Raw genomic sequence first — 26241 nt, 5'->3', positions numbered from 1 at the left:
GCTTTATTCAGTATTATTGTAATTATTATTAGCACTAATTATAACAAGTGTTACTTTTTTAATTCATGTGATTACCAGGTATTTTACTTCATTAACATGTTAGCTAATCCTCGTACCAAGACTGCATAATAGACATTATTATTCCTTTTTTAAAGATTAAAAAAAAACAGATTTAACTTGCCCAAGGTCACACAGTTTGTGAGTGGAAAAATCAGAATTGCATTCAGGTCTGGCTGGTTCCAAAGTCCGGGCAGTGGGCCTCTCATGTGTTCACCCACACACATGCCTATGACTGGCCAGACCCCCGAATCTGAGATTCTGGACCCTCAATGCTACCAGCTCCTTACTGCTGACCCCATGACCCAACTCCAGGAGAGGATTAAATATGCAAGTGATTTAAGCTAGAACAAAAGGCAGCTCAGGAACTGGAAAGACCTGGATGAAGGAGGAACATCATCTAGGAGCCAGGACCCACAGCTCCTGACCCCACTTTGGGCCTTGAGAAGTCCCCACAGGTCAATTACCACAATTGGTTGCCTGTGAGCCACACCTTCCTTCCCAGGACTTTGCCCCCAGGACCTTCTCCAAGGTTTGCAGGTTCTAAGAATTCCAGGTTTCTTCCAGGAGCCACCAGGATAGAGCGTGAATAGGGCATTGTCTCTGCTGCCCAGAGCCCAGGGCCACAGATGAGGACACCCAGAGCAGCTGCAGTTTGGGACTCGCCCTGGAAAGGCTCTGGTGACTCTCACCCACTCCCACAGCACTTCTCCTGCTTTGCCTCTAGAGCAGAACTGAGCACACAGAAATGGAGTAGGATGCAATAGATGAGGCCATCACACCAAGGGTGAATATTGTCCAGGAAACTGTTGTTTTACTTTTGTAAATGATTTGATACATGATTGTTACATGGCCCTGCAGGAGAATGAGGGCAGTTGATCACCTCACCTCAGGTGCCAGCTGCCTGCAGAGTGGCTGGAACTCACCAGGCCTCTCAGTTCCCATCCTGCCCACCTGGGCTGTGGGGGTTCCAGGCTCAGCCAGGCCTCTGAGCCAGGCCAGGGTCACCATCCAAACCTTCCAGCAGAGGGCTCTGTGGTCCCTGGCAGCCCCTGCAACCTCTGAGGCACTGGATCCTGGAGGCTCAGCCCTTCAGGTTCCCGCAGGGGGTGATGGAGGACACAGCTCCCTCTCCCTCCATCCCTCCAAGACTCCCTTGCAGACCTCTCAGGAAGACAGTCACTCCCCTGCCCTCGCTCTTTGCTCCTGGCATAAGGAGACTCAGGGATAGACGACCACCCTAAAGAGGAGTCATGCGAGTCCCTACAGAGTTGTCTCTGGATATTGGAGGTGGGGCCCATCCCTGAGCCAGTCCCTGACTCACTCCCCATATGTGTGCTGGTTGTGTTCAGCTATGTAATAAATTTCCTGAACCTTAATAGCTTGAAACAAACACTTATTATCTCGGTTTCTGAGTTACAACTCAGCTAGGAAGTTTTAACCCAGGTCTCTCATGAGGGCCACAGAAGCTGTAGGCCTAGGGCTGCAGTTCCTGATGCTCCCCATAATTATTTCACCCCAAGGTGCCATTTACCCTGCAGTGTGTCTGGAATCTGTCTTTAGGTTCTTGGGTTGCCTCCCAGCACTTTTGAGATGAGGCTTCACAAAACCCCCTGAGACTCTTCTTTAGGGTAGTCATTCAACCCCGGAGTCCCCTTATGCCAGAAGTGCAGTGAGGATGAGGAAATAACATTTTGCTGAAAGATGGTACAATGCCTTATGATAGAAGTTAGAGATGGGGTGGAAGTGTCCCTGAGACAGGCACTGCCTGCTACATCCTGCTATTGGCAGAGGGATCATCCTCCTCCCTCAAAGGGGCTCAAATCCTACCCTTTCCCTCCCCAAGGCTGCTCCAACAGGGAGTTTGTCTCCACGGAAACCTTTGAAGGTGGTGAAGGTGGCGGAGATATGGACAAGGAGAGCAGTGTGCTGAGTGTAATTATTTCCTTCTTGCATCTTTTCTAATCTCCCTCATTTCTATTCATGGGCTGCTCCTGCCCCTTCTCCCTCTCCTCTATTCCCTCTCTTCCTCATTTTTCATAATTGTCCCATCAAGACCAGATCTAATCAGGAAGCCTAGATCACTGGACCTTCAAAGTGTCTCTGCACCCTCCCAGCCCTGCATGTCCCCACATCACTGTCTCTGGCAATGTGCTGGTTTGGGGTCAGGAGGGACTGCAGCTGGGCACCCCAAAGGCACAGGTGGGAGATCTGGGGTGGGAGAGGTTCAGTGGGCCTTGCCGGGGCGGAGCACTGCCCCCACTGCTGACTCTGAGGTGTGTCCCTGTTCCCATCCTTCCAGCTCTCAGGACTTTTCCAGTCTGAGGACAGTTATGAAACCTGTTCCCCTAAAACGGTTTCCCTGGAGAAAGGAGAAAACACCGAGGGAGGAACAGAAGAACGTGATGAGAAGAAAGCGTGAGTGTGAAAGTGGGAAGAAAGTTAAGCCGATCTGTTGCCAGGGCTTCTCTGACTTTCTTCTTGGCATTTCAGGGCACCAAGCAGCACCGAGGGGAGCGCTGGGGTGTCCCCTGGCCTGCCCTCTCCTGCGGGGGAGACGACGGATGTCCAGGCGCAGGCAGTGCGGGCGATCGCAGCAAGCCCGAGACTCTCCTCCACGGAGAACTGACCCTCGTCGCAGGCTCCCTTCGCTCCGCGGCCGCCAGTGCCATCTGCATCCCGGGGAGGGGCTGTCGTGATGCGGACGAACGCCGCGCGCTCCTTCAGCAGAAAGCAGCCTGCGGGCCTCGGCTCCCCGGGTCTGCAGCCGGGGGAGGGGAGCCCAAGGCGGAGCGCCCCAAGGGTCCCAGCTCGGGGGGCCCGGGAACTGTGTGTGGCTGCACGCGCCTCCACGGGCGCGGGGAGCCCACAGCTTACGCCGCCAGGACTCACCAAGGGCTGCTCAATTTTTGGCGATTTTGACCTTTGGGGCAATAAGTCTTTGCTGTGGGGGCTGTTCTGTGGGCTGTGGGATGTTTAGCAGCATCCCGGGCCTCTAGAAGCTACAGGTCAGTAACACGCCCCTACACCCTCCCATCCCCAAATTGGGACAATCAAAGATTCCTTCAGATATTGCAAGATTTCTCGGGAATGGGAGTGGAATTAGAGCCTTGGAGTCTGAGCGCGAGCGCAGGCCGGGATGAGCACCTGGAAGCTGCTGCGCTTCCCCATCCCCCAAGAGAACTTCCGTGTGTGTGTGTGTGTGTGTGTGTGTGTGTGTGTGTGTGTGTTTATGTGTGTTCATTCCAAGGTTGTTCAGTTTCAAAGAGGGTTGGTTCCAAGTTTACTTCTGAAGTATTTACGACAGATGTATTAGTTTTTTAATACATGTTATTTATTTTCAATTATTTTTTAGTCTCATTAGTAACATTTCATTCATTTTTAGCTTTTTAATTACTTAATTTTATACTTGTAGTTACCTGTGAATAATCATTTATTTTACTTTCAAGATTTTTTTAATTATTCATTTTCAGTTATGTTTTATTTTTATTAATAGTTATTTTGTTTTGAGTTGTAGGTTTTAAATTAATTAGCTTATAATTATCTATTTTCATTGCCTGTATTTACAGTGTTTAGTATCTGAGTTGCTTTCTACTTGTAGTTATTGGAATTTTGAATTATTTATTTTCACAGTCAATTGACTAACTGAAACTCATTGAGAGCTTTTGAATTACTGTAGTCATTTAGTTTCAGAGTGCAATGCTCTTAGTCACTGTAGGACTTTTTCTGAGTTATTTAGTTTTCCAGGGTTTCTTCAGTTATTTTTTTGTGAGCTGTTTATTTTTACATTCACTTATTTTTTATTTATTGTGTGAGTTATTTCATTTTTAAGACTTTATTTTCAAAATTATTTAAATTTTAAACATATGAAATTTTTTCAAAGTTTTTAATATATTTAGTTTTTAAATTATTTCCAGAGCAACTTATTCTCAGTCATTTTTTTTCAGTTATGCCTTCACTACTTAAATTTTTGTCTTTTTTCTTTCTTAATTCATTCAGATTTATTTTCCAAGTTATTTAGGCTTAGAATTTAGTGTACCAGTTCAATTAAGAAATGTTATATTAGTTATTTTAACAGAGAAAATATAATATAAAGAATTGTTAACCAGCTGTTGGAGATTTAAAACATAAGAAGAAATGATACCTAGATATCATGGAAACTGAGAGCTGAGAGAACAAAAGTCAGAGGTTGGAATTATCAAAATCCAGGAGTGTAGAGGTAACCCAGTGGCTAGGGCTTGTCCCCTGAGGAGCAGTTGCTGCTCAAGATACAGATGGCCCAGGAACTTGGAAGCTAGATGCAGAACTCTGAGAAGCAGGTGCTGGTGTCTCTAAAATGGCACGATGGGCTAGTTATGGGATTTTTAAGGAAAATGTCCAACTGGATCACTGGTGCTGCTGAAGCACGCTGTGGCTCTCTGGGTAGAGATGCTGCTAGAGGCAGGCAGGCAGGATGCGGAAGAGGCACGTCCCCTTCCCCTCCTCCAGTCTCCAAAGCAGAGAGTAGAAGGGTGCGCTGGAAGCTGGGAAGTCCAGTGTACAACCAGCAATCTTAGCTTTGCAGTTACTTAGTTTTAGAGTACTTTTGAATTTAGTTTGTTTTGGAATCGTTAGGGATGGTTTGGTTTTAAGTTTTCCCTAGACATGGGATCTAGCTGAGTCTCCGGCCCCCTGATTGTTTCTGGAATGGAGTGAGCCAATGAGAGCAGCCTCTCCTGTGAGTCTCAAGGAAACCACTTTAGATATCAAAAAAATAATAATAATAATAATGTGTCTCACTTTATCATAAGGAAGCCCTTTAGGTGGCCAAAAAAAGTAGACACTAAGGGTCAGACTGTAAGGGAGAGGCTCATCCCTCTTTGGAACTTTTCAGAAAGTGAAACTATGTTGTGGGTCCACCTTCTCCCACCCCCCTTTCCTAACAATAAAGTATCTTTCTTGATAATGTGTGTTTCAATTTTGTAGACTATTTACACAATAAAAGTTCTTCCCAAACCCAAAATCTTATAATCTTAGATTCTTTTATCGGCATCATTTTCAAACCACATTGTTTCATCTTGACCATAAAAATATATAGTATTTTATTCAATTAATTCAACACTTGCTCTCAGAGTACTTCTGTCCTAAGGGAAATTCAAGAACCAAGTGAGCCGAGGGAAATGTAAAGATGAGTGAGAAGTCATCTATCAAGTGGGGAAGACAAATGTAGAAACAGATAATCACAATCACAATGTGACAGATACTGTGGGGGCACCAACACTGTCACAGACTCTTCTGATGTGGTTAGGGAAGGGGTGATATCTGAGCTGGGTCTAAAGGAGCCAAAGCTTTCTTTAGGTGGAGAAGGGGGAGGAGAACTTGGGCTGAGGGAATAGCACATGCTCAGGCACAGAGACATACAGGAGCCCTGCATGGCAGGGATGACAAGTTGCTAAGGGCCCCTGGGCCACAAGAGTCAGAAAGGCTCTTAACATTAGGGCTGGCCCTGGCACTCAGCAGATCCTGCCTCCTATCATCCTCACTGCTCACCAACAGAGAGTGGGAAGCAACTTCAGGAGTCCAGTGCTCTTCCTGCTCTTCCTGATCCCATCACAGTTACATTCCTGGGAATCCTCCCTCCTCACTGGCTTTAGTGTTTTCCCACCTCCATTTTCACTTGTCCATTAGTGGTGAGTCCCTTCCTCCTTCACCTCCTCATCCCAGGTTCTTACACATCTGTAGGAAAAGAGGAAGGTTGAGACCAGCCACCTGTGAGGTGGTGATGATGTCAGTTGCAAAGGAGGTGAGGGAAGAGGGGACAAAGGAAACCTACTGTGAGAATCTGTTAGGGTAGGGCAGGCTCTGAGCATGACCACTTATAACTTCCTCCAGCTACTTTGGACAACTGCAACCATAGAAAGGGTAGAAAGGCTGCAGGGATGTGGTTCTCGAAGGGGGAACCTATTTAAATCCAACCTAGCTTGTGAATCTTATGAATTCAACAGTGTTGTAGCTCGGTGGTAGGGCACTTGCCTAGTATTTGTGAGGCTCTGTATTCAATTCTCAGCACTGCACATAAACAAATAAATAAGTATAAATAAAGGTCCATCAACAACTAAAAAACATATTTAAAAAAAAAAAACGAGTATTGAAAGCACACAGAGTCCTTTACTATGTGAACAACAGTAAACATGACTACCAAGTCAGAAGAAAGTGTAGTCCTGCCTAATGGATGATGGTGTATTTTCAAACTTCTTGTAAAACATATCTATACATTCAGTCTCAAATGCATGTGTATGTATATCTCAGCAGACTTCTCTGCTTATCTTGTCAATCATGATATACCCAATTCTCTATGAGAATATGCCAGAACTTCAACTACTTTTGTATCTTAGCTGAACACAAGAATCTTCAGGATGCTGACCATGTGCCTCAGGAAACACCACTTAGGTGGTCTCAGACATGTTTGATCATTGAATAGCCAGCTGCTCACTACAGAAACTCAGCCCAAGGCATGTTCAGTACTTTGGGCCTGAGTCCACACCTGCCATACGAAAATGTCCACACTTGATGGTGCTGGCAGGGAACAAGTGCCCTATCTTCCCAGAAGGAGTCTCTCTGCAGATATTATGCCACAGAGAGGTGACCAGAGGAGTCTTTCTAGTACCAGGAATTGCTGGATGTCCTCAAGTGCTGCCCCCAGTGCCCCAGGACTGTCCACTCTGATCTTCTACTCCAGCCTCCTTGTCAAAGCCCAGGCTGCTGCTCTGTTGGGCTCCAGGAATCACAGAGCTCATGGTGGGCTGCAGGGGACACAGAAATAGGGGAATAATCCTTGTGAAGCCATCTCAGGTATCAATAGATCTCCAGTGGACACTACAATCTCTACTAAGGGCCTGGCCACACTATTAACTCAGGAAGTAGTTGTGAACTTTTAGGCTTATTAAAAACAGGGTGGTAATGTAAAATAATAATAATAATAATAAAGCTCATGTAAAAATAAATAAATAAAATTTAAAAAAAAAAACAGGGTGGAGAAACAAAGGGTATGTTTTCCGTGAATTAAATGTGTGTTCTCTTCCCATTTGAGTAAATGGAAAGGAATCCAAAACCACCAGATGAAACCCCTCAGGCCTCTTTTAGAGTTGTTCAAATCCCCCATGCCTTTAAAATGTGGCCCACTAGAGGGACTTGGATTTCAATGTGTTGCCGAGGGTTGAGAATGCTGTGGCCACAGATTATAATGGCCTGGCTGAAGCAGCTAAATTCATAAAATCTAGAGGGGTTCTGAGTCTGTACTAAATACCAGCCATGCATTATGCAATGTTAGAGTTAGAAAGTCAAAGATCCTCTATCCCAGCATTGCTACAGTATATTTTACAGAATATGCAGAAGTATTCAGTGAGTTAATCCATTTTCTGCTAGGCAGAAAAAAAGTTTTTAATAATCTAATAGTAAAAACCTTTTTAAAGCACATTTTATTCCTCTCTTGGTAGATGTCAATTAATATATTCAAGAATCTGAGAGCTCTTACAGGAAGGAAGTCTGTACACTTTACCCAAACTTATTTGATCATGGAACCCCTTTTTCTTTTGTGAAATGTAATATCCCATGTATATTAGTAAGGGGAAAGGCTAAACTTATAACAAAGAGATACAATAAGATATGATGACTTAAAAGAATATTTTCTGAGAAAGACTTGGGGGGATTCCACCAGTATGTGGAGAGAGAGAGGACAATCAACAGGAAGACCTAAAGCTAGAGTGGAGCAGACACTGAGAAAACATTTGAGCAAACAAATGCACACATACACACCAAACATATCACTTGAAGTGCACCCAGTGTACTTGGGGTAACCATAGCAACAACAAGCCCAAGGATCTGTACACAAGAAGACTAAGACAAATAGTAATTGTAAGAATTAAGACTAAAAGCTCCCCCCTCCTTATTTATTTTATCTTTAAATAAAGATAATGACTATTTAGCTTAAAAATTATGACAATATGTTATAATTTCTGATTTATGACCAATTAAAATGGATGAGAACAACAGAACAAAGACCAGGAGGGAAGAAATTGAAATACTGTATTGTAAGTCCCTTATGTGTATAGCAGCACAATAACACTTGAAGGTTCACTGTGATATTATAAATTCTGTAAACTTTAAAGCAAACATGATGGAGTCACACAAATAAGCCAACAAGTGAGATAAAATAGAATTTAATAAACATATCTAAGAGCTGATAATGAAAGAGGAAATGTGAAACTAAGAACAGAAAAGTAGAAACTACTTACCAAGATATTAAACATTCTCGTATCAATAATGAAGTAGTCTAAACATCTCGATTAAAAAAGAATGATTTGGCCAGGTGTGGTGGTGAAATTCCTGGCTGGGGAGACTGAGGCAAGAGGATCACAAGTTCAAAGCTAGCCTCAGCAAAAGTGAGGTGCTAAGCAACTCAGTGAGACTCTGTCTTCAAATAAAATACAAAATAGGGCTGAGGATGTGGCTCAGTGGTACAGCACCCCTGAGTTCAATCCCCAGTACCAAAAAAACAAAAAAGAATGATTGTCGAACTGGATATTAAAAACAAAATTTAAAAAGCCATTCTAAGTATAAAGTTATAAATAGATTAAAAGCAAAAGGATAGAAAAGGTTATACCATGCTAATGCTAACCAGAAGAAAGCCAAAACGACTATGTTAACACAAAACAGTCTCAGAACAAAGATGTTTTTTAAAAAAAAAAAAAAAAAAAAAAGTCACTTCAAAATGACACAATGACCATCCCACCAAGAAGACCTAATAATGTTGGCTGTTTGTGTGTCAATAATAGAGCCTCAGGACAAATAAATCAAAAACAGAATTGCAAGGAGAAATAGAAAAACACAATTATATTCAACTATTTCGGTTCCTGTCTTGCAAAATTGATAAAACAAGTAGAAAATCAGTGAGAATACAAATTATAATTGACCAATTTAACCTATGAACATCAACAGAACACTGGATTCAATAATAGATTGGACATGTCCTTCCCAAGTGCACTAGAAACATTCTACAAGACATCCCGTTGCAATAGGATGAGCTGTGTCCTTCCCCTTCACCACCAAATGCATCTGCGGAAACCTTAACCTCAGTACCTCAGAATGTGATTGTATTTGGAGATAGGGTCTTTAAGAGGTTATCAGGGTGGACATTAATTCAATATGACTGATACCATTATAAGCAAAGGAGATTAGGGCATAGGCATGCACAGAGAAATGACCACAGAAGACACAGAGGAGAGAGCCCTTAAAGGAATGAACCCTACTAATACCTTAATTTCAGTTATCTCTGTTATCTAAGTCCCCTAGCCTGTGGTACTTTTGTTCTGGAACTTCTCACAAAAACCATGGTCAGAAAAATGTGTCTCCATAAATTTGTAAAACTTAAATCCTGTATTTCCAATCATGAAATTAAATTAGAAATCAGTAAAGAAAGATCTTGAAAATTCCCAGAATTGTTTGGAAATGAACCTACTCTATTTTAAATAACTGTAAGCTGAAAATATCAGAAAGAAAATAAGGAAGTATTTCTAACTAAGTAAAAATGGAAAGATATCAGAATTTGTGGGATCCAGATATAGAAGTAATTTGAGGGGAATTTATAGTAGTACACATTTATTAGAGAAGAAGAAAAATCTCTAACCAGTGACCTCAACTTCCAACTTCAAAAACAATTAAAAGAAAAACAAACAAAATGCAAATTAAGTAGAAGAAAGAAAATAATAAAGACCAAATGGAAATCAATTAAATAGAAAACAGAAGAACAATAACAAAACTATATTTTGATTCTTTGAAAACATGAATAAGATTGATAGACATCTAGTTAGACTGATCAGAGAAAAAAGAGAAAATGCAAATAATCAATATTAGTAATAAAAGAGGTGACCTCACTTCATATGCTACAAATATAAGACTAATCAAGGAATATGATAGTTTTTTGCTAATAAAACAACACTTAGTTAAAAGAAAAAATTCTTTAAAATAATAAATCACTTGATATTGTGATAAGAAACACATATTTTACTTCTGTCCTCGGTTCCTTACAGATCTCCTAAACCCTTGTTAATAGGGTTGCTAGGAGAAATTTTATTCTAGTACTTGGTCTTTGATCCCAGTTGCTGACACAGAGCTCCTAAAACTGTTGTATTCGTTTCTTACAAAAGGAGAACAATTTTCAGAATTTGAAATATGCCTTCACAGGTCCCTGCAATCCAGCAAATATTTTGCCTGTTAATGGACAGTGGGGATGATCTATAACCTGGCTTCAACCACTTCTGAAACTCCAGCTGTGACATCTCATCTTTAATCAAAGGCAGGAGCCCTGAAGAAACACGCCAAGTCTCTGATCCTCTAAGTGCCTGCTCAGGAGCCTGGTTCTAGACATCCTCCAGGAAATATCAGCTGAACTAATGTCTCAAAGCCACCCAGCCCTTACCAAGTGTCAGGCCAACACTTGCTTCCAAATGCACCTGCCTATTTCAAAGCCTTCAGGGAAGAAAGACTAAACTCCTGTCTGGCTTCTTCAGTCTCTCCAATGTGGCACCATCTTGATCCTATTCTCCACTGCTCCCCAGTACCCTCCAGTACCTTCCAGTCAAACCTGTCACCACTCCTGAGATTTTCCCCCTGTTGATCAGCAGAAGACAAAGACTTCAGGCCACATAAGCCATTAGTAAATTCTTAATCTGTTGTGTGATGTTGGGTGGTTTAGTTACCATATTAGTAAAACAGAGATTTTAAAAATTTACCATGTAGAGCTGCCTTATGCATTACAGAGTGTCAAACACAACACCTCTTAAAATCCTAGCTTAAAGATCCTAGCTTCTCAATCCTGGATGCATAGCCCAGCTTCTTCGTTTATTACCTTGACCTCTCTGTGCTCAGCTTCCCCATCTGAAACATGGGAAGGCAATTATAAAAACTGCCCACACCCAGGAACCATGAGGCTTAAATGGAATAAGGAGAGCACCTGGCACACAACATCTACTAAATTATTGTCTGTGGAATGAATTGACTAGAAGATCAGAAAGCAGGTAGTTGCTAAAATTAGGCACGTTTTACCATAAAAATTCCATTTTGGAACACACTGTAAGCTTTGGTAAGTTTGCTTGATTAGGGTGTTTAGGACAAAATAGTAAGATAATTGTAGCTAAAATTGTTTTTCAGAAAATGATCTGAAACTGTGTGCTAAAAGCCACAGACCCACTCATGGGGTGGGGAGGTACCCTAATACACGGCCTACATTTATTCCTCACTCAGACTCACAGCCTTGAGACAGACCATCACTGTTTTGTCTAATTACCAGAGGAAGGAGAAAAACTGGAAAAAAAGTTGCCTTTCAAAGATATTGCGTATTTTCTGTGTTCCAGGAATTCAGGTTCTGTAAAAACCACTTGGGTGTAGGCATTACTATTCCAATCATAGCTGAGGTCAAAGAGGTTACCCAAGGTCATTCAGCTGAAGAATTGGCAGGGTCAAGTTCCTGTACCCCAAGATCCCAAAGTGAGGCCTCCCTGGGCATCAAAATGAGCTGCTCAGGGGCACAGGAGCAGAGCACTCCGCCCTGGTGTTGTAAGTGTCCCTCTCAGCCTTGATTCGGTGACTGGTTTTCTCTCAACTGGCAAGGATCTCGGGATTTACAGAAATTTACCCAAGCCATCAGAGAAAGAGGACACCCAAGTTGTCAGAGACCCTCTACCTCCTACAGAGAAAAGATCCCAATGCCCTTCACCTTGGCCGGCCCCCTCCCACATCCCCACCCACGTCCCCACCCCTCACCAAAGCTCCAGGCAGAGAGGAAGGCGCCTGCTCTCCCACAAAGGGCACTTGTGGTTTCCCTCCTTGCGCAGCATACGGCTTGGGCGGGTCTTTCAGCTCCTTCTCATAAGGTAAGTGACTTTAGTTTCTCTGCCACAAGTGAATGTGGGGCAAGGAGCTGAAACTTCCTAGGCGTTCCAGGGACTTGCCCTGGAATTAGCCCTGTGCCCACGGTTCAGACATCCCAGCTGTGCCCAGCGGATCCCCGAGCAGCAGAGCCTTCGCGCCCGGTGTTCGCCCTCACTGGCCAGCCATGCCCCGGCAACTCTCTGCAGTGGTGGTGCTCTCCGTGTCCCTGGCTGGTGAGTGACACACACGGCTTTCCGTGGTGGCCTTTGCCATATCTGATTTTTTAAACCTAAATTCATTCTGATGCCCCTAACCAAGCATCGACGGGTCAGACTGTAGATATGGCTTCTGCCTGTAGGTGTTTAGATCAAGGACGTCTCCAACCTTCAGTTTTTCCAAGGGTTTTCACAATTTGGACGTGTTGCCTGGGCATTAAGCAGAGTAGGCATCAACTCCAGAGCACAGCCTCTCTGTTGCTTGAACATGGGTTGTGGGCTTGAACATGGGTTATGGGCATCTTATCAAGGGCATCCGTAGAAATCACTTAGATTCAGGAGAGGGAGAATTGAGCTAGAGCTCAGAAATGGGGCTCTCATTTTGTTATCTGTTTAAAGAAGTCATCTCTTCCTTTTCCTGTTTTTCTTAAATAACAGTGCTATGTTTATATTATATAAACAGTGAACTGTCAAGATGCATCTCATGTGGTCTAACAATCGCTCTGCTTAAGAAAGGTGTAAACCCAGTGTCAAAGATTTTTTAAAAAAATATAGTACCATTGGGGCTGGGACTGTAGCTCAGTAGTAGAGTGCTTGCCTAGCATGTGTGAGGCACTGGGTTCGATCCTCAGCACCACATAAAAATAAATAAAGGTATTATGTCCATGTACACCTAAAAAAACAAATTAAATATATATATAAATATATATACTAAATATACTAAATATATAAATATTATATATATATATATATATATATATATATATATATATATATATATACTGCCATTGCACTTTGGCTCAGAGAGGCCAAATGGGATGATAAATGTGTAATTATTATTTGATGTCCTGAGTCCCTGCTTTCACCAAAGCACTTTCTTCCCAGGACATGGAGTCCTCTTAGGTGCTGTGGTTCTGTTCCTGGTATCAAATTTGCCTGTCAATTCCCAGTTTCCCACCTAGAACCACTGAACGTAGCATATGAGAGAACTAACTCTGTCCACACTGCCCTGTTGGCACGCTCAAGTGCAAGACACAGTGGTCCCTGGTGCCCCATGAATATTACGAATATCTTGAAACTGTGCGAGGGTCATGCCAGCTCCTGTGATGCAGGCTGTTTTCCTTTGTGCCGTGCTTTGAGAATTATACTTTTGTGTTCTTTGGGATATAGAAAAAAAATAACTTGGGCTGGGGTGTAGCTGAGTGGTACAGCTCTCACCTAGCACTGGTGAGGCCTTAGGTTCCATCCCCAGTACCATGGACAGAAAGGAAGTAAGGAAGAGAAAAAGAAAAAAAAAATGATCACTACAGGCTAATACAAAAGCAAACACACTCTACCTGGCCCCTGTAATGATGTGTATGAGCGCCAACTGAATGACTGACAGATGCAGGCACACAATGAGTGTGGCCAAGTGCCAACTAGGCAAGTGAGGGCAAATGCCCTTTCCTTTCTGAGCTGTAATTCTCAGTGTGAAGGGATGAAAGAAGTGTGAGGATCTTCCTCAGGGGTGAGCCATGAGCCACATCTGGCAATGGGGCAGGTCAGTGCCCCAGGATTCAACCCTTATCAGCAGGGAGGCCTTGTTTCTATAAACAGACCTTTCAGCTATTTAGTTTCCTCACTGAAAAGTGGAGAAAATAGTGTCTTCTCCCAGGAGTGCTGGGAGGACAACATGAGAGCAAGCCAGTAAAACAATTGTGAAAGTGCTTTGCTTGACTGGGTCGGTCCCCTTCCTGTATTTTTCTCCCCATGTCCCTCTCTCCAGTCATCTTTGCAACCCCCCTCCCCCAGCACAGGGCTTATGGGCACAGAGTGACCGCTACTTCATGTTACTTTCTGTAGGCCAGTATTGTTGTGAGCTCTTTAAACCTTATAACAGGGTCTCACTAGGTTGTAAGTACTGGTAACATCTCCATTTTGCTAATCAGAAAGCAGAAGCACAAAATGATTTAAAATTTTGCTAATGGTCACAAAGTACAGATTTGAGCTTTGAACCATAGCCATGCTCATAGCAGATAAGCTAAGGGCTCCATATGTGCATCTACTTGCCTATATTAATTCATCTAGTTTCATTAAGAACTCTGAAAAGTAGGTGTTGTTCTCTTCCCCAGTTTACAGATAAGGATCCTAAGATAGGGGCAGGCTAAGTAATTGTTCATGGACTCCCTGTTAGTAAGTGGCAGCCCTGAGATTGCCGTCCATGAAGTCTGGCTTTGGGATTCATGCCCTGAACTACTGCACTACCCAACCATATGTGCAGAGGCTCAAGAGATACTTGTTGCTGGGCAAGGTGGCACACACCTGTAATCCCAGAGGCTTAGGAGATGAGACAGGAGGATCACAAGTTCAAAGTCAGCCTCAGCAACCTAGCGAGACCCTGTTCAAAATAAAAAGATCTGGGGATGTGGCTAAGTGATTAAGCCCCTCTGGGTTTAATCCCTGGTACCAAAAAAAAAAAAAAATTGTTGAATTGGAGATTAGCTAAACTATTAGACATCTTGCTAGGAAAGATATAGCTCCTAGGTAAACTAGATGAGTAATCTTTATCTAAAACTTTTGTTTCCCTGGCCTCAAATTCCTGCTTCAGAAAACGAGAAGATTTAAATTAGTATCTGTTAAGTTTAGGTTCACCTATATAAAACCAACAAGCCCAAAATGACAATGGATGAAACAGATAGATTATTGTTTGTAACTCTCTCCTGTGAAAACAAATCAGAGGAATTCAGACCTGTTCTAGCATATGGGCTCATCTTCAGGTACCCACCGTCTTGTGTGACTTTCACCGTCAAGGTCTCCTGGTGGTTCTGGATGTGTGCTAGAGCTCCAGCCAACAAGTTACAGGATTGTTGAAAGGAAAAAAGATGGGCAACAGAGAGGCAGGCCACCCAGGTGACTGAGGTCCCTTCAACCAGCCTTCCTGGAAGGCCCACATAACCCTGTTGCTTCTATTGCCTTGGCTAACACTTGATCATGTCCCCACTCAGAAGGGAGAGTTGGATGAAGGGCTTTTTACTCCAGGAAACAAGTGTTCAGATTAAACTCAGCATTCTGTTCCTAAGGAACAGAGGAAGACAAGATTTTGAAATAGTCAGCCAGCAGTCTCCACCCTTCTGTTCTAGGGCATGACCGGCTCTGCTATAGCTGCCCCAGGAAGTACCAAGCAAGGTGCTGGGGTCAGGTGCTAAAATCTGGTTCCCTGCTCCTGTACTTGGGGTCAGGACTCCAATTACCCCCCGACTCTGCTCCTCAGAGGCCTGCAGACAAAATGTGTCCTCCAAGGCCTGTTCCTGCTGACTATCCCTGCTTCCCCAGGCTCTCTTCCTGTCCTCCCAATATCCCAGGCCTCCAAGCCTCACGGCACAGCACATCTCCTCTTCCTGTCTGGAGTACCTTCTATCTTGTCTGCCCAAAGAATTTCACCCTATACTCCCCTGGCCCCCTGGGACTGTTTCAATAATAACACTTGTCACCCTGAGGAGTATAAAGGATCTGCATCTGCCTCACAAGGCTTTGAGCCTCCAAGAACAAAGACCCAGCCCCAGTGCTGGGCATGGAGCCTACCTTCAGAGGAGGGCTCTACATACCTGTTTAGTTGAGTGTGGCAGGAAACCAACCAAAGTCTGTCTGGAAAGGACCTGTGGGGTGGGGGGGTGGGGGGACTAAAGAAGTGGTCATCCTGAGCCCCTGTGTGGCCACTGACTTTCCCAGGGACTGGGCAATGACTCAGCTCTCAGCTCTTCCTGCTGGTTGTAGGGGAACTAAAACCTTCTCACACCTCTTCCTGTTAACAGTCTCTTAGAAGAGTCAGAGCAATGGATCTAGGCCCTGGGGTATTCGTTTGCTGGGCCTCCTGAATCCTGGACAGCAAATTCTGGGGTGGGAGTGGAGGTGGGGGTTGGCAGATTAGCATGTGAACTCCAATGCTATGTTCTTTTGAGTAGAGGGAGGGTCAAGACAGATTCTGAGCTATGCCCTGCCCTCCATCCTGTCCCCTGCCCTCTTTTTGGGCAGACAGAGCAGTGACCTTGACCTTTACTAAATCTCTAGGGGGTGAGGTTCCCATTTGAAAAGTATGCCCACTTTCAAAGACCTGAGGACTTCCTAGAGGCCCTACCTCCTGAAGATTTCAACTTGTGAACTTTTGAAGGTTTCACCAAGAACCACCATTATGAGAAGCTGGTAAATTAGGGTCACTGCAAAGGACCTCTCTCCTGTGATTTTGTCTCTGCATTCCCCAGTCTTCCCAGCCACACACTATACCTTCACACTTCCCCAAATCCAAATACAGGCTTTGATTCAGATGTACAAGAACTTGAGTCTCACCTCCAACATTGACAAGTTGTACAATTACAATCAAGTTGATGAAATTTTGTAACCCAAGTTTCTGCTTTTGAAAAATGGATAAAGATAGTTTCTACCATAGGATTTTTAAGAAGAGTTCATTAAAAAAACAAAAACAACAACAACAACAAAAAAAAACCTTTGATCTGAGGCCTCCAAGTAGTAAATGTCCTGTAATTTGGTAATTTATTGTTATTTATTAATAAGAGGAAAGTAACCACTTAGAAATGTATTGAATGGAAAGAGATAAAAGGGTGTTTATGGATCATTTTTATTATATATGATTATTAGGACTTTATAAATACCAATGTAGAACCTTCTCCTTTCCCTTTCCACATGCTTTCCTAAGTCTCAGCCCAACATCTGGAAACAATGGCTCCAATGAGTGTCTGAATAAATACAATGAAACCACAGAATTGGAGGACAGAACTCTCTCCCAGTGTAACTGATCAGACTCCCAAGGACATTTTTTTTTAAAACCTGAGATTAAACCCAGGAGCACTTAACCACATGAGCCACATCCCCATTCCCACCCCTCCCCACTCTTTTTTTAGAGAAAGGAACTCATTAAGTTGCTCAGGGTCTCCCCAAGTTGCTAAGGCTGGCTTTGAACCTGCAATCTTCCTGCCTCAGCCTCACAAGTTTCTGGGACTACAGGTGTGTACCACCACACCCGGTTCCCAAGGTTCCCAAGGTCATTTTGAGCCTGTGCTTTGCATACTTTTCTGGATTGTTATATGCCTAGAGAAAGCAAAGATAGAACCTCTCTAGCTGAAAGAAAGCCAAAGCTCTTTCATGCTGAAGGACACCCCCAGAAAAAACTGTGACTACAGTAGACACCATATATGTTCTCAGTAGTCTTGAAGGCTTTCACTAAAACCAACTCACTTGAGCCTTATGATAGCCCTAGACCTATAAGGCTATCATCCTCATTTATCCATTGGGTCATTTATTCATTCAGCTCAGATTTACTGAACACTTTCTACACACAGGCACTGGTGGTGAAATTATACACATAAGTTCCCACCTTTGGTGACTTTTAGTCTAGTAAGACATGTGCAAACATTAATAAACCAATAAATACATGTTTTTTCAGGGCTGAAATTCTGCTTGTACCCACTGGCCAGGCAGATCACTAGTCTTAATTCCAATACCATCTGTGGAAATAATTACAAATTGTAATTCGTACAATGAAAACAATGAATATAATGTTGAGATGGAGAATCATGGGGGTTGGGACCTGTTTTACATAGGACAGGGAATACCATCTGAGGAGCTATCACGAAGGACAGGCCTCCTAAAGAGTCAGAGCAATCACACCTTAATTTTCCTTTTTGGCTGAGAAAGACTGGGCCATACAAAAGCTTAAGAAAAACGACAGGAATTGGTTTATATTTAGAAAACTTATGATTGGCAAGATAAAAGTTGAAGGGGATTATATTGTGAAGAAATGAGTCTCCCATCATTAGGGGAAATTAAGCATAGATCAGATGAACATAGAGCAAAGATTCATAGGTTTAATTCATGCATCAGATTAGAGTTTGGACTCCATGACATTTAAATTCCCTTTCAAACCTGGGATTATATGATTCTATGAGAACTATAAAACTCTGGGCCGGGGTTGTGGCTCAGTGGTAGAACACTTGCCTAGCATGTGTGAGGCACTGGGTTCAATCCTCAGCACTGCATATAAATAAAATAAAGATTCATCAATGTCTAAAAAAAATTTTTTTAAAAACCCTCTGTATATTTTATTACCAATAGACATGCTGCCGGGTTCCATCAGAACATCACAGCATCAGGAGCACTATTTGATGTCAACTGTCTGGTTTTACATTTAAAGGTGGAAAATGAAGAGGCGTACACACCTAGAGCTCTAGCTGAGTGTGATCACTTTAGGGTGCATGAGTGCCACATCCTGTGTACACAAAGAGGCTGACTGCAGAGGAATGTCAGAGCTTGTAAATTTCCCTAAAATCTAAAAACATGTATATTGTCTTTTTTCTTAAAAACCAACATTAAGATGGGAATGGAAGAGGAAACTTGTAAGCAATTGATGTTTTGACACTCTTGTTTCCTAATTTGCAGTTATTTTACATGATGGCCCTCCAATAAGAGCAACAGCATTTCCAGAAAGCAGACACCATCTTCAACCCACGGAAGTAGCAACAGGACAGATCACAGCAAAGCTAACTCACCAAGGGCCTCACAAAGCAGTGGCAGCAAGATCAATGGAGGGTCACATCACCTCTCCAACAGCTGTCAAAACCTCCAACTCTGAGAACCCCAGAAACACAACGATGAAAACTCCACCTGCTACCCCAGTAACAATAAAAAGTAACCCTTCCGCCAGTCCAGTGACCTTCACCCTGGCCACACCCAACAAGTCACACCCAGTTACCGAAGCCACCATTGGCCCCACCTTGACTCTTTCAGAGTCACCCATCACACCACCAGCCCCTACAGCTGGAACCAGTACATCTGCTGTCAGCCACACAACTAGGAAGACCATCCAACCCAGTGAACAGACCACTCTCCCCAAAACTTTGTCTACAATACCTCACAAAAGCACAACCAGTCCGAAGCCTAGTCCACTCACCCATGCCCCGGGAACATCCCCAGGGTCACACAATGTCACCCAAACAATCCCACCTGCCACCATAGTTCCTGGGCCCACCCTTGTACCTCAGCCATCACCAGCCAAGACCGGAGTTTACCAAGTTCTAAATGGAAGCAGGCTCTGTATCAAAGCAGAGATGGGGATACAGCTGATTGTTCAAGAAAAGGAGTCGGTAAGTTGGGGCCATAAGATTATAATGCCACCTTTAAAATCTGTGAGTGGAATTTGCCTTGCTAGGAATGCACAATCCCCTGCATCTGGTCCTTAAATGAAATATATAACCATGAGCTCATTTTTCTCCAAGGTGTTCCTTTAAAAGGCAAATATGTTTTAGAGAACATACAAAAATAGAGAGAAGGCTGGGGTTGTGGCTCAGTGTTAGAGCACTCGCCTAACATGTGTGAGGCCCTGGGTTCAATCCTCAGCACCACATAAAAAATAAATAAAATAAAATAAAGTTATCATGTCCATCTATAACTAAAAAATAAATATTTTTAAAAATAGAGAGGAAGGCACACAATGAGAACTTCAATACACATACTCTGACTTCTAGCTAACTCAGCATTGTAGGGAGTGGTGAGTGGGGTGCTGGCCACACCCCTCTGCCTGACTTTCCCTCAGCCTCTTACCAGAGACATGAGACATTTGAATCAGACACTCTCCACAGTTCTGGCCACCATGATATTAATATGAAAATCCAGGTTAACAAAAAGATTGGGTCCAGCGCGGTGGCATACGCCTGTAATCCCAGTGGCTCTGGAGGCTTAGGCAGGAGGATTAGGATTACGGGTTCAAAGCCAGCCTCAGCAAAAGCAAGGCACTAAGCAACTCAGTGAGACCCTGTCTCTAAATAAAATACAAAAAGGACTGGGGTTGTGGCTCAGTGGTCAAGTGCCCCAGAGTCCAATCCCTGGTACCACCTCCCCCCAAAAAAGAATGGAGTGGCTGGGACTCAGTGATAAAGTGCTTACTTCGCATGCGTGAGGCACTGGGTTTGATCCTCAGCACCACATAAAAATAAATAAAGATACTGTGTGTTCATCTACAAATAAATAGATATTTTTTAAAAAAGAATGGAGAGAAGGGTTAAAATTAATTGATGTATAAAGAAATCAGAGAATGATTCTTTTGTACAGTTAAGTAAATTCACAGTATTCTTAATTTATGGACTTAACTCTTTTATAATTATGTGTAGATTTTTTTAAATATCTGATCATTCAGCAAAATTATTTAGCATCTACTCTCTATATAGAAATCTTTATAAGATGGGTTATAACAATTTGTTTTTTGTTAAATACATTATGGTCATTTAAACCAACCCTGCATGTACAGGATTCAGATTTTTTTCAAAGAAAGAAGTTGTTAATTTTTGGTTTAGTATATTAAAATAAACTGTCATTGCTACAAAAATAAAGAAAGAAATCAACATAAAATAAAACCTTCCTTTTTCATAGTTTTTATGATTTCAAAGAAAACTTCCATACCCAGATTTTCATTTGAAAACAGGAGTACCCCAGAACACAGATCCTTCATCTTTCAACTTGCTTAATTGAACAAAATTTAAATTCCACAAGTTTATCAAGAATATTTCCACCACAAGCCACCTGTCAAGGAGCTCCTGTCACAGGCAAATGCCTTCTTGAAGAAAGCTTTGGAGCATGAGTTTGGAAGGGAGAGGATGTCATCCATCTGAGGTCTTCCCAGTTCTCAAGCGAATGTCCACTTAGTTCATTTACTAGTCTGTGCTTCGACTCCCTTGCTCGAATTTTCTTCTATCTCTCATTAAGTTGATCTTTCTTATTCGGTTTAGGCTTTTTCACCTCCGAGATACTTCAACATCGACCCCAACACAACCCAAGCCTCTGGGAACTGTGGGTCCCGAAATTCCAGCCTTTTCTTGAATTTCAAGGGCGGATCTGTGAATTTCACATTTACCAAGGTAAGGTGTGGGGTTCTTCTTACCAGCTGGCCCCAGTGTGGCTTTGCCTGTCGCCCTACCCCTAGCCCTGCCCTGGGGCCTGGTGATGCAATGCTTCACCTCTGTCCAAGACTCAGCAGAAACAGACCTCAGAGCCTTTTGAGATCTTTGCTGATAAGAATGAGGAGTGTGGGGATGGAGAGGAGGGAAGTGTCGACATTGTATGTTTGCTTTCATCCCCCTTCAGCCTCCTCTGTGCAGGCCAAGACAGACTTTAATGCCTCTCAGGGGAGGCTTGGCTTTTGGGGAACCTAGCCTCCAGTGCCCCTTGCAAACCACCAAAGGAGGAAGTTGTACACACGAGGAGATCTAGAAAAATTCCCAGTGAACCCCAGATTCAACAGGATTATCCTACGTCCTAAACCAAATGTCACAATGGGTTCTTTCCAACCACAGAAGGTAAAATTACAGGATTAATCAGGTTCTGGGTTTTCCAGAACATATTCAGGAAGGGGTAGACTACAGCATAGAGTGGACAGGGCATGGGTGCTGAGGTCAAGAGAGGCAGCTGCCAATTTGACTCTGTCACATGCTCTTCTGACACTGAGCAGGTACTTTAACCTGACTAAGCTTTTATTTTATTATTTGAAAAAAAAAAGTGGGAAAGGAATTAGTGATCTATCAAATGCATGCCCAGCTCACAGTAAGTGGCAGAGATTGATAGCCATCAGCTGTCACAGCAGTGACTTAATTAGGCAAATGTCCTGGAAACCAGAAAATCTTATCATCCTACTCTCCAGGGAGAGATTTTCCCCAAGGTCTCTTTCAAATAGGCCAAGTAAGAGCTCAGCTCAGGCCAGTTGGGGGCCTGCTTCCTCATCTGTAAAATAGCAATAATTAGACCCACCTGATAAAAAACCCTTTTAAAGATTGTAAGTGATATATGTAAATTGTCTAGCACAGAGCTTGGCACATAAGAATTGTCAAATGACAAAATGATAAGAAATCTAGTTTAAAGATCTGAATGATCTCTCATTTATGACTCTAGATTGGCCAACACCTCATTCTATCAGAGAGAATGAGGGTTCTGGTGAGCTGAGCAGAGGAGATTAACTTTATGGACAGAAGAAGAGGGAGGAAAGCAGAAAGAGAACAACATGCAAATCAGTTATTTCAAAGTTACTTTTCTTATAAAGGTTAAAGTAGAGGGGACTTCCTCATTGTGCCACCCAAAACTAGCTTGTGTGAGGATTTGGCTACTATCTCTTTCTCTCTATCTGGATTTCTGGGAAGATCAGATAAACAACTTGGTTTTGGCTTGGTGGCCTGAAACTTCAGCATGAGTAACTCCATTGTGGTTGGGTCTGTTGAACCTGGAGCAGGAGCTCAGTCCAAACCAGTGGCCTCCTAAAAATTTTATTTAATACCCTTATTTTGTTCAATAAAGGGTGATTTGTTGATTTATTGTTGCTCTTGTTATTAACTTAATCTCCTAGGGCTTTATTCTCCTGTTGTATACTTTTCTGATCAAGGCAGACCTGCTTTGGAGAAGTCAGGGATTTCTTTTTGGTACCAAATGCTAAAGATATAGTTCTTCATCCCAGAAGACCACTTAAAGCAGAATTAATGCTCCATCTCTGGGCAACTGAAATTAAACTTTAGAGGTGTCAGGAATTTCTTTAAGACTCACCTTGAAAAAATGGTAGGGGCTGCAGACATAAGCATTTATGCTCCAGTACAGGGTTCGCTTCCACCTGAACCACTGCTCAGAACAATGTGTGAAGGAATAATTGCTGAGAGGAAGGTATCCAAAACCTCCAACACTTGTCGGTGTCTCATTATGGCTGCTGCCACCAGGCCTGAGGGAGAATTGCCAATCAAAGTTTCCTTGGCTGCCTTTCAACCTCTCTTTTTGTTAAGTCCCCCTGTCTCCTGATGCTCTGACCCTGCCTTTCCAAGGCCTTCAGGCTGGACTCTGGTTAACCAAACTCCACCAGAGTGTAGAATCCCTGCCTTTCTGAAAATCCTCTGTGCTCCACATTTTCTCTCCCTGCAGAGGTATGGGCAGGAAATGAGGGCCCAGATGAAGCTAAAAGCACCAACAGGCCTCCTTCCTCCCTGCCTCACCCACCTTTTGGAAGCCACTCTCCATCTGTGGCCCCAAGGTGTTGCACTAATTGCTTTGCCGGAATCTCACTAGCCAGCCCACTTTAGTTACTGTATCCCCAGCACAGATTCCCAGGCAGTTGATTTGGTTTCAGCATAGGAGGAAGCAAAGAAGCTTCAAGAAGGTAAAATTTGAGCTGGGGTTGTGGCTTAGTGGTAGAGCACTTGCCTAGTATGTGTGGGGCACTGGGTTCAATTCTCAGTACTGCATATAAGTAAATAAAATAAAGGTCCATCGGCAACTAAAAAAAAAATTCAAAAGAAGAAGAAGAAGAAGGTAAAACTGCCTGCCAGCCTGGGAAGTTTCTGCATTTGTTTAAGAATTTGTTTCAGCCAAACAGGAACTCCAAGTTCAAGGATTGTAGAAGCTAAGCATAGAACTCAATGAATGAAGCAAGCTAATAAAAACATTTTTCCCCTGGAAACAGGTAGTCTCATGTTTTTAACTTTTAAAATGCTTTAATTAGAGATAAGAAAGATTTAATTTTCCCCTTAATCTAATAAGAAAAACGTGAAGGTAAGCATGAAATGACAAGTGACAATAGACCATGCCTCAGTAATGAGGAGACACATGGGAGGAAGAAGAAAATGTCCACGTCCCCAGAGGCAGCCACCACTCCTCAGCTCCAATCACAGTGCCAATCGCAGGGTCCATCCATTGGGGAACCTTGATCCGGAAAGGCCAGGTGTCCATTCTGAGTGGCTTCCTACTGTGCCAGTTGTTAAATATTTGACACACACTTCTTTCAAGTGGTAACAAGAGGCCAATGTTTCCAGCTCTTCTGATTGTTCAAGAAAAGGCAGAAATTCAGATCTTTAGGTAAAAAAATATTTGTTTAAGTGTTGGTAACACGTTTAAAATATTTGAACACATACTGACCAAACAAAACAAGCTAGATTTATCTTATGGACCCTGATGTTGTAACTTCTGCCCTAATAGATGTATTATATGAAATACACAGCAAGAAAGCCTTTCAGATTTTTCCAAAAGAAAAATGGGCTCTACAGTTCAATCTGTCTCTTTTCAAATGTTGCTGCTTTCTGAATTTACATTTCTCAACAGCAGCAGTGTTAACTTTTGAGGCCAGATAAATTGTCATCTTGGGGACTGTCCTGTGCTTTGTCAGAGGTTTAGCACCATCCCCGGTCTCTACTCAGGAGGTATCAGTAATAGAACTTGACACCTAAAATGTGTCCAAGTGACAATACACCATGCCTCAGTAATGAGGAGACACACCCTACGAGGCAAAATCACCCTTGAGAACCACTGCTCTAGAGAAAAGGAGGACCTTAGAGAATGACTTTATGTTTCATTATATTATAGTAGATGTTACAAGAACCGAGTTGTAAGATACTTATGAGCAGGCCTAATGCATTGACCCATTCATCAGTAAGAATTTACCGAATATCCACTTTGTCCTATTGGAGAGGAAATGTAATTTTTTTTGCAAACCTCATAAATCTGTTCCCATAAGTTGGAGACAAAAGATAGACTAGTGAGAGGAAAACAAGGCCATTTATTAATGTGTACTGTGTACATTGCTCAGGAGAAACCTCCAGGAAAGATAACTCAAAGCCATGGCTTAGAACTCTGGCTTATAACATCTTCAACAAAGAACAATAAATTTTAGAGATGTGACAAGACAAAAAAAAAAAAAGCTACTTTAGGCTTTCACAGGTAGGAAACTGTGGTAAGGTAAATATATGGGGAAACTACTGGTAGATAAAGGCTAGTTAGTAAGATTGATTTTGTAGATTCTTCTGATGTGGTTCCCAGCTGATGTGGGTCTCCAGTGGTCTCCAGTGACTCACTTTCGTCCTTCTTGGTAAATAGAGAAGAAAGTGATCTCTAAAAGTTTATATCTTGCCTTTAGGGACCTGGGGGAAGGCAGAGAATTCTTCTGCACCTGCTTCTTCTTAACTGTCTTTAGCTCAAGTACACACAGAGTGGGGACCCATGGTCCAGTGAACAATGAACCAGGTATAAGGGAGAATATAAAAGAAATGAAGGCTATAGTTCCGAGTTTCAAATTATGTCTAATAATTTGCAAATTTTTTTAATTGAAATACTACTAGTGACAACAACATAAAGAAAATTATGTCCCTACACAGTGGGGACCCATGGTCCAGTGAACAATGAACCAGGTATAAGGGAGAATATAAAAGAAATACAGGCTCTAGTTCCGGGTTTCAAATTATGTCTAATAATTTGAAAATTTTTTAATTGAAATACTACAAGTGACAACAACATAAAGAAAATCTGCTTTCTGAGGTGCCACCTAACCCTATTATTCTTCAATTAGACCTCTCATTTGCTCTGTGACCATGAACAGATTGTAAGCTGTTCTGCACCTCTTTTCCTCTTCTCTAAGAGTGGGTGGGTAAGAAAAAACAAATTTTGAAATGTTCTAAATTTAACTACAAGGGCCATAGTTGCTCAAGCCAAACCCCCCTCCCCCCCCAAAAAAAAGAAGCTCATTTCACAATCCTGAATGTCTATTAAAACCTTCACTCAAATCCCATCCCCACCCTCTAAGAGCCACCTCATTCTGCTTTCAGCTGCAGCCAATCCAGACCCAACCATCACTGTGCCTTATGGACTGTGCTATCCCCAAGCTTTCCCTGTTTCACATTGTCCTGCCCTCTTTATCTATAGCCAAGATAAAGAGGTTCTTGGCATAAAGGTTAGCTAGTGAGATCAAAATAAACACCCAGACTCAATTACCTTTTTCTATGACCAGGTCCCAGATGGCTCTCACCTCTCTGGCTCACACCTCGAACCACCCGGTAGGGCAGCAAGGATTACTCAGGGCTAGCAGGAGAGAGAGAGAGAGAGAGAGAGAGAGAGAGAGAGAGAGAGAGAGAGAGAGAGAGAGAACGCCAGGGAGTGGCCTTTTATTGGGGAACAAGAAATTCAGGGGAAAATTCCATCCAATGAAGGTAGAGGGGGGCAGCACTCCAAGGTCAGGGTCAGTGATTGGCCTCAGGGTCAGTGGTCAGTCACACCCCCACAGGCT

At 42.8% G+C, this 26241-nt stretch overlaps 2 protein-coding genes and 1 long non-coding RNA gene across 4 annotated transcripts in view; 2 read left to right on the top strand and 1 right to left on the bottom strand.

Moving 5' to 3' along the window:
• Window positions 1–3302, top strand: part of Mcf2l2 (MCF.2 cell line derived transforming sequence-like 2) — a 245956-nt gene extending 242654 nt beyond the window's left edge. The window contains exons 29-31 of the mRNA XM_046466888.2: window positions 1904–1992; window positions 2360–2475; window positions 2551–3302. Of these exons, the coding sequence (XP_046322844.1) occupies window positions 1904–1992; window positions 2360–2475; window positions 2551–2686 (341 nt within the window). The 3' untranslated portion in view covers window positions 2687–3302. The remainder of the gene's footprint in view (window positions 1–1903; window positions 1993–2359; window positions 2476–2550) is intronic.
• Window positions 3303–6184: 2882 nt separating this feature from the next.
• Window positions 6185–15863, bottom strand: LOC124108383 (uncharacterized). Its single transcript, XR_006856667.1, has 2 exons — window positions 15764–15863; window positions 6185–6839 (listed from the first exon to the last, which is right to left on the bottom strand). It is a non-coding gene; the product is annotated as an uncharacterized LOC124108383 (long non-coding RNA).
• The window catches only part of Lamp3 (lysosomal associated membrane protein 3), a 38604-nt gene continuing 24271 nt past the window's right edge, over window positions 11909–26241 (top strand). For both annotated transcript variants that reach the window (XM_046466866.2, XM_046466865.2), the window contains exons 1-3: window positions 11909–12197; window positions 18609–19312; window positions 20951–21079. In XM_046466866.2, the coding sequence (XP_046322822.1) occupies window positions 12149–12197; window positions 18609–19312; window positions 20951–21079 (882 nt within the window). In that variant the 5' untranslated portion in view covers window positions 11909–12148. The remainder of the gene's footprint in view (window positions 12198–18608; window positions 19313–20950; window positions 21080–26241) is intronic.

The sequence above is a fragment of the Marmota monax genome, unplaced genomic scaffold, assembly GCF_021218885.2.
Source record: "Marmota monax isolate L192 unplaced genomic scaffold, Marmota_monax_Labrador192_F-V1.1 WCK01_AAM20220418_F8-fsc00074, whole genome shotgun sequence".
NCBI classification, from domain to species: domain Eukaryota; kingdom Metazoa; phylum Chordata; class Mammalia; order Rodentia; family Sciuridae; genus Marmota; species Marmota monax.
The sequence above is the reverse complement of the archived record's forward strand: the minus strand, read 5'-3'. Positions and strand labels throughout refer to the sequence as shown.